Source organism: Galleria mellonella, unplaced genomic scaffold (assembly GCF_026898425.1).
Source record: "Galleria mellonella isolate WM207_F2 unplaced genomic scaffold, CSIRO_AGI_GalMel_v1 utg133, whole genome shotgun sequence".
NCBI lineage: Eukaryota > Metazoa > Arthropoda > Insecta > Lepidoptera > Pyralidae > Galleria > Galleria mellonella.
The window spans coordinates 665958-674870 of NW_026441990.1; the positions used below are offsets into that span (position 1 = coordinate 665958).

Below are 8913 nucleotides of genomic sequence, written 5' to 3' on the forward strand. Positions count from 1 at the left end.
TTCAGTTGTTTAGTTTTTAATTCAAAATATTTTTGACGGAAAACAATTTTAAATTATAAAAATATCTATATAGACATTTGTGAAGATTACAAGTAGTGTTAAAAAAGTCGCAAAATTTACATTGTAAAATACCTATCCAGTAGATCTACAAGGATTATATATTCAATGCCACAGACAAATAGTTATGTACGCATTAGGTACGCATTTAGTGAGGAGATTTAAACAGTTTATCACTACCAAATCAACAATTTGTTGTCATAGGTGAGAAAGGATTGTTAGTAATAGGTTAGTCCCCTTTGCTATCAGTATACCCTATCAGGTCGACCTCCACGAGGTTCCCCTGGAAACCATCGTGATTAATTTCCTTTTCATCCTCAATGCGTGCCCTGCTAGTGTATACTGTTATTCAAATGGATGATAATGGAATGGTAACCCCGCCTGCGCTAACGGTATACACTGGCGGGGCATCAGTGAAGGCTGATAAGTGAGAATGAAGTCAGGTTAGTTAGTCCATCGCGATGAGTTTGACAAAATTAATCACAATGGTTTCCAGGGGGAACCGCGTGGAGGTCAACCTGATAGGGTATATTGCTAGCAATGGGGGATTAACGTCCCCATTACTAACAATCCTTCTCCCTTCAGTATATAGGGGAAAGTGGGGGAATTGGGAACACTTAACTTCCAACGTCCAAAAATAATAGAAAAAAGTCTTAGATATAGCAACTTTTATTACAATATAAACTTTACTTATCTATCTACTTATCAGTTACAGAAAAACTCTCAAGAATCAACGTTTCATTAGAAATTTTAACGAAAACAAAAAACGTTGTCGTTTCTTTTTACCCGATACCCTATGGGGTAATTGAGATCATCCCGAGGGGTAAATGGGAACGGTATGGGGTAATTAGAAACGACACAATTAAATCTTTATAATAAACTATAGTTTTTTTGGTTGGCACATATCACACACGTACCCTAGACTAGTCTCACCAGCAGTACATTTTTCATGTGCCCAGAGTTTACAGATGACGCACATAATCCAATCCTCTGTCGGCGGAGATTCATATTTTTCGTTATACATTATACAATAAAACTCTTCTTCAAACTTATTTTCCTTTTTTAAATTTTTCACTCCTTTACCCTTGACTCTTGGATTTTTTTTTATGGTTTTAATGTTCTTTTTTTAGTGTTTTATTCGGAACTTTTTTAGCTTTTCTCTCATTTTGTTTTTTCTGCTTTCCCTCAAGTTCAATTTTTATCGGTGAGCTGGATAAAATTTGAGAATGTCTCTTATTCTGTCGCACAGAAGTGGTTCTTGTTTTAGGAATGATAGGCACATTAATGATTTCGGCAAGAGGCACAGTTTACATTTTACTTTGGCTGACAGTGTTATCGGATAAATTTAAACTTTGCTCAGCTGTAGTTTTATGAGCATCGCATTCTTGAATCTGACTGATGTAGGATTGATTAGATGTCATATTCTCAAAGATGTCTTTAAATTTGTCAGGATTAATAGGATAAATTCCAGCGGCTCTAAATCCACTGACAGCCTTGCTTATTTTAGCTGTTTTATTTACGCCTTTGTAAAAAGTTCTCCATATCTCGTATTGGGTATATTCGTTTCCCAGGATTTTAACCATGTACAACTCACATTCCTTATTGTATGCTATCTTCAGTGAACTAAAGATTGTGAGATCTAGTGGCTGCATTTTGTGAGATACATGGGGAGGCAAAGAAAGAACTTGCAAGTAATGTTCTCGAAAAAGCTTGTATGCTCCCAGGCTGATATGACTTTCGTGATTATCAAGTATTAATAATACTGGTTCTTCTTTGGTAGGTTTTACGAAAGAAATAAAGTGTCGCAAGTAATCAAGAAAAATGGACTCATTTATCCAACCGGAATCAGAAACCGTGGCAATCATGTCGCTATTACAGCCTTAAATTAACAGTCCATTCATTCTTTTTCTTTTGAAGATAAGCATGGGAGGTACATATACACCACTAGCACTGACAGCACAAACTACTGTTGTTGTGACACCACGTTCTCCACTTGTCGCTTTGGCTATCTGTTTTAAACCCTTTAGAGCTAAAATTGTGTAATTTTTTTAACTGTGTTAATGCCAGTTTCATCAATATTAAAAATACGATGACCAGGTATATTGTGTTTTGTTTGGATCATTTTTAGTTGATCAAAAAACAGATTCACTTCGGTGACGTTAAAAGCTGTTATTCTATTAAGTGAAATAGCTCCTGGTATCCGTAAACTGATGGAAGGATGTCGAGACATGAAGCCATAGTACCAGTCTTTGCCTGCTAGCTGGGTTTCTTTGTTAAAATTGTGTTTCAGCTTATTAGCTTCAGCAAATCGAAAAGCAATTTTACGTAATGAACTTGGTGTTATTCTATAAAAAGTCTTGCAGCAATCAAGTATATATTTTTCTAGCTGGTCTTCTTGTTCTCTATTAAATACAGCAGATCGACCTTTTTTTAGTGTCTTGACTTTATTTTGTTTTAATTGTTTGAATAATGTTGATTTTGGTATTGAATATTTGGTAGCAGCTTGGCCTAATGTGAGCTTCTTACTTCTAACATCTTCAACTGCATGGCGAAGATCTTCAATTTTGTATTTCGATTCAGTCTTTCGTATATAGTTTCGAGGCATCTAAAACAATTTTTAAAGTTAAAACATTTTTACATAATTAACCAGCAGCACTAGGAGTAAACTAAGAACGCGAGGGGTAATTGAAAACGTTCCCAATTACCCGCCTGACGCCATTCCCAATTGCCCAAAGTAGTCAATATATATCAAAATAGCCGCCATCCTCAATAGTATTTTTGATAACCTTCAATCACGTAGGGTTTGGAAGCAGATAGTACATGCATAATAATAACAAAATATGGTGCCTTTGAATTCAAAAATATGATAGTTACACCTATTATAAGACACGACAAAAATTATAAAAGAAATGCAAAAAACATTGTTCGACTTACCGTGACAGGGTACATGTGGCCTTTCACTCTTACTATTTGGTGTACACTAAGGGGCACTGGATGCGTCCGTTGAATAAGCGCGGGACGGTGTAATGTGGGGGGAAGTATTATTTACCTAGCTGTTCCCAATTACCCGCCGTTCTCAATTCCCCCACTCTCCCCTACCGTTAGTGCAGACTGGGTTATCATTCCATTATTATCCATTAAAAAAAATATTGCTACGAAAACACACAGTTGTTGTTCCTTGATTATTTTTAATGAATCATTTCTTTTACTTACTACCTTAAAAAAAGTATATTTTAAAGTCAAGGTTGTCCTCGACCTATTAAGCTTGAATATTCTACCACGAATTTACTTCATTTCATGTAAAACAGTCTTCGTGTAGTTCCGTAGCAAGTTAATGAATCTATTATAGCAGTAAGAACGTACTTAGCCAGTTAGTTTTCGCAGACTTTGAAGAAATATACATGCCTTCTGAAAAGGATTTTGCAAGTTTATCTACATTGGCATGGATTACGTAAAAATAAATGTGGGATTCATAATTTCAAATTCAATACTTCATTTGAATTGAAGCATTTGGCTTTGAATTATTTCAAATTAGCGAAATGGGTTTGATATATTTGTACATATTCTTTATCGTCCCGTGTGGTCCCGGCATAGATTAGGCCACCTCTTTTTTTCCCGTTGGTGGTGTCGTAAGAGGCGACTAAGGGAGAGAGAGGCAACTACTGTCAAAACCCCCTCCTAAAGGGAGGCTTATGTTCAGCAGTGGTCAGTTAAAAGCTGATATAAAGATGATGATTCTTTATTATATATGTATAGTTATGTATATGTGATATAGAAACTCGTGCCCAACGGTGGGATGTTATTTTAAATAAACGACCTGCATTGGATACTCGCGGTTCTTCTGAAAGTAAAATAGGTGAAAGAATTTATACATCGGTTAACTATTTTTTGAGTTTATCAATTACGAACAAAAAATTAAATCTAGATTACAAAAAACGATGCATGTTTGTGGAGGTATGGATAGTAAAATAGACGAAGTATGTGAGATGATGAGTGAAAGAAGAATTGATGTATTAGGAGTAAGTGAAACAAAAAAGAAAGGCTGCTCTATTACTACTTATGACCGATATACTGGGTACTGGTCCGGAGTTAATGACTCTGAAAGAAGCAGCCAAGGAGTGGGAGTTATTTTGTCAGAGAGAATGAATGCATCTGTTAAAGAATTTGAATTTGTAAGTCCTAGACTCCTCTGGATACGATTGAAAGTTAGTTTGACCCGTATTTTTCTCCTTTGCGCTTATGCCCCGGATATGTCCAAGCCACCAAAGGTCAGAGAGGATTTCTGGGATAGTGTAAGGGAGATTATGACTAAATGTAAGGAGAATGAAAGAATTATTTTGATAGGTGATTTTAATGGCTGGGTGGAAATATCGCGATGGATATGAAAGGAATTTAGGAATGTTTGGAGATAAAAGAGTGAATGAAAATGGTGAAAGTTTATTAGAAGTATGCCTGGAGAGAAATCTGGTGGTGACTAATACTTTGTTTAGTCACAAACTGATTCATATGTATACATGGCAAAGGCAAACTGAGAGAAGTATGATTGATTTTGTAATTGTGGATGAACGATTGAGAGCGAAAGTGAAGGATACAAGAGTCTATCGTGGTACGAATGTCGGAACCGATCACTTTTTGGTGATATCGAGAATAGGTGGCTTATTCAATAAATGGCGACATCGTCCACGTGTTCGTATGTCAGAAATAGAAAGAGTAAGAGTAGAGAGACTGACAGAAGAACAGGTTCGAAATCAGTATCAAGAAAGATTGAATGAAAGATTTAGAGAGCTACTGAAGAAAGATAACTATGAGATAGAAGAATTTTGGAAGGAATTTAAATGCGGAATCTTTGATATAGCTACTCAAGTTTGTGGTGTAAGTAAGAGGAAGGATGTTAAGATGAGAATGAATGTATGGTGGGATGGCGAAGTGAAAGAAATGGTGGCTCTAAAGAAAAAGGCATGGATGGATTTGTTAGCTACCAGAGCTAATAAGAGAATGCAAGGTAATGTAAGTGACATTGAAAAAATTGCAAAAGAGAAGTATGATGTAATGAAAAAGAAAGTTAAAGAATTAGCAAGGAAAAAGAAAGAGGAATGTAAGGATGAGTATGAAAGGAAATTCTCTAGAAATTTTCGAGCTAATCAAAAGCTTTTCTGGCATTTAGTTCGAACAGCTAGAGGTAAAAAGAGAGATCCGAAAATGGGCGTGATAAGGGATATGGATGGTAATGTTATCATGGAACAAAAGGAAGTCTTAGATTATTGGAAGAGATATTTTGAAAGTTTATTTGAACGTGGAAGTGAAAGAAAGAATGTTGAAAATGAAATAATGGACGAAGAAGTTGACAGTGAAAGTGATATAAGTATGGATGAGGTAATGAATGCAATGAAGATTATGAAATTTGGTAAAGCAGCGGGATTCGATAGAATATCTGCCGAAATGCTTAAAGAAGGTGGAGAAATCATTGTAAACCTGCTGTGTCTGCTGTTCAATAAATGTTGGCGGTCCGGTTGTGTTCCAGGTGACTGGGGCAAAGCTGTTATTGTGCCACTATATAAAGGCAGCGGGTCACAGCAGGAGTGCAAAAATTTCCGCAGAATAAGCCTTCTTAGTGTTGTAGGCAAATTGTATGCTAGGATTTTGATTAAAAGAGTGATGAATGAAACGGAAAGTAAAATTTGGGATGTGCAGGCAGGGTTTCGAAAGGGTATGGGATGTACGGATCAAGTCTTTTCTTTAAGGTGCATAACAGAGAAAACCTTAGCTCAACATCAGAAGGTTATCTGCGCCTTCGTTGACCTTGAAAAGGCTTATGATAGAGTGGAGAGGAATGAACTATGGTCAACACTGGCAATGTATGGGGTGAGCAGCCATTTGATACGGGCATTCAAATCTTTATATAAGGATTCAAATGCCTGTGTCAGAATAAATGGAGTCTATACAGACTAGTTTGGCATTGAACGCGGTGTTAGACAGGGCTGTGTAGCGTCTCCTTGGCTGTTCAACCTATTTATGGACAGTTGCTTGACCGATTTGAAAGGATCTAATTGTGGATTCAGGATGAATGAGTCTCTGTTTAAGACTCTTTTATACGCCGACGACCAAGTACTTTTTGCATCGTCGGAGTATGAATTACAACAAATGGTGACTATAATGAATGAAGCGTATGCAAGAAAAGGTATGAAAATAAATGCGAAGAAGACGAAGGTAATGGTTTTTGAGAGGAATGAAAGTTTAACGGCATGCCAGATTATGATAGGAGATGAAAAAGTGGAGCAAGTGAGTGAGTTTCTATATTTAGGTTCTTTGTTTACGAGGGATAGGAAGTGTGACAGAGATATTGAGAGGAGAGTAAAAGCGGGAAACAGTGTTATATATATATATATATATATATATATATATATATATATATATATATATATATATATATATATATATATATATCGTGGGTATGGCAGATTTAGCATAAAGTAAGATATATGCTGTATATATGAGAGCTTTGAGAAGTATGTGTGGTATTACTTTAAAAGATAGAGTAAGAAACAGTGTGATTAGAGAGAAGTGTGGACTGAAAGACGATGTAGTGACAAAAATCGAAAAAGGAATGTTGCGTTGGTTTGGTCATTTGGAGAGGATGGATGAAAGAAGAATTACGAAAGAGATTTATCGAGCAAGAATGAATGGAGATGTCGGTAGGGGCCGCCCTAGACGGACGTATGTCGACCAAATAGGCGACGTGCTGAAGAAGGGCCAAATTAAAAGTACCCGTAACCGACGAGCGTGTATGACAAGATTGATGAATGTGGAAGAAGCGAAAGAGGTTTGTTTGAATCGAAGCATTTGGCGTTCCATTGTTTCTGCCTACCCTAATGGGAGACAGGCGTGACAGATGTACTGTACTGTACTGTATTACAAAAAAATGTAAAGATATTTATTTATATTTTTATTAGGTACTCAATCATTGTTAAATTGCTGAACCTTAACGAATTTAAATGGAATTTGTATACAATATATACAAGTGGAATCATAAACTTTCTTGACATAGGCAATAGTATACTTTTATATTCTACTGAATTATGTGTTTATTATATATTTATTCGTTTATATATGTAATTTTAGTATGTATGTATATCAATAATTACCGCAGTAGTCAGTACCGCATTCGAGTATTCTGACACTTCTCTATGGTTGACTGGGAGAGAATGCTTTTAGCATTAAGTCCGCCATGTACATATTTGTACTAATGAATAAATAAATAAATAAATGTGTTATTTTACTAAGTTTATACTATTTTTGTATTCATTTACACATATAGTCTTGTGTTATAGCAAGTATTAATATTAAATGTAGTCTGATTCCATTTTATCTACTGTGTAGATATAATTTCAGTGGAGATTCTTGGAAGCACCGCGTCTCATTTAGACACGAGATCATTACTATCTTGTAATTACGAGGTAAATTTGATTCACCACGTCAATACAGACATGGGAATTTGCCGATTTATTATATAAATATAAACTAGATATTATTACATTTGCCTACATTAATAACTGGTTATACATATGTATATGTATATTTAGTTAGTTATCTAGTACAAAATAATAATCATCATCATCATATCAGACTTTAACTGTTCACTGATGAACATAAATTCTCCCCTTAGGGAGTTTTGTCAATAGTTGCCACGCTTGGCAAGCGGATCGGCAACTGCAGTTGGCCTTTGGAGATGTTTTAAGCCGGACATTGCTGTCCATCCCTCGCCCTCCCTTAGTCGCCTCTTACAACACCCACGGGAAATAATGTATACTTAATTTTAATTATTTATTTAACATTTTTCCAAAATTTTTTTTTTTATTTTTTAATCGTCTAAAAACATACACATAGTGAATTAAATAACTCACCTGACCTTACTCAAACTATTGGTATGTGTTTCAGACAGTGATGTGGGTAGGACCTCGGACGTTGCAATTTGTAAAGCGATCATTTTGTGTGTCTACAGTATTGCTTTATATCCAGATAATATATAGCAAAACCACAATATGAGTAGATACACTCGTACATTTGTGTTTTATCATTTTTATTTATGTTTTAATCATTTTTATGTACAATATAGAACAATATTTGCCATCAGACGGAATGTATACTTGTTATTAGTGAATGATAATGGTCTGGTAACCCCGTCTGCGATATCAATATACGCTGATGGGGCACCAGTGAGCCAAACACAACTGCTTCACGACAGAAACACGAATGGGACATAAGTACCCAAGCAGACGACTTTTGGAAAAAGTTTCTACAAAAAAGTACTACAAAAGAAATGGTTGTGACAAATTGTGAATATGATGAGTTACGATTATAAATAATGTAGGCGATGAATCCAGCCTGCGCTAACAGTATACACTGATCGGGCACCAGTGAAGGATGATGAGGTGAGGATGAAACCAGGTCAGTTAACCCGTTGTAACGGATTCAATAAGAATTAATCACGCTGGTTATTGATTCATTGATTGATGGTTTCCAGGGGGAGCCGCCATGGCATGACAGGATATATTTCTAGCAATGGGCATTAACGTCTCCATTACTAACAATCTCTCTCCACCCTGTATACTTGTTTGCCACGTTCTTGATATAAAATAATCATTTTAATTTTTAATGGTATACCATTTTAACAAATAAATGCCATTTTTCTCCCCTTTATTCCGGTCTATGTACGTTACACGAGTGTTTCTTCAAATATAAATTAGTTGTCCCCATTTCCAGTTCAGCTCTGATAATAATAAATAAAAGCCACAAAAACTACAAGTCCCGAAATACCCGAGTACATATACCCGGAATTCCTTTGGCTTTGTATCTAAA

At 35.7% G+C, this 8913-nt stretch overlaps 2 protein-coding genes across 2 annotated transcripts; one reads left to right on the forward strand and one right to left on the reverse strand.

Moving 5' to 3' along the window:
* Positions 1 to 1364: 1364 nt before the first annotated feature.
* Positions 1365 to 1922, reverse strand: LOC128202539 (uncharacterized). The gene has a single exon (XM_052903237.1). The coding sequence runs from the start codon at positions 1920 to 1922 to the stop codon at positions 1365 to 1367; it is 558 nt and encodes a 185-aa protein (XP_052759197.1).
* A 2073-nt stretch (positions 1923 to 3995) lies between these two features.
* LOC128202540 (uncharacterized) lies at positions 3996 to 4442 on the forward strand. The gene has a single exon (XM_052903238.1). It carries the CDS (start codon positions 3996 to 3998, stop codon positions 4440 to 4442), a length of 447 nt encoding a protein of 148 aa, XP_052759198.1.
* The last annotated feature ends 4471 nt before the right edge of the window (positions 4443 to 8913 follow it).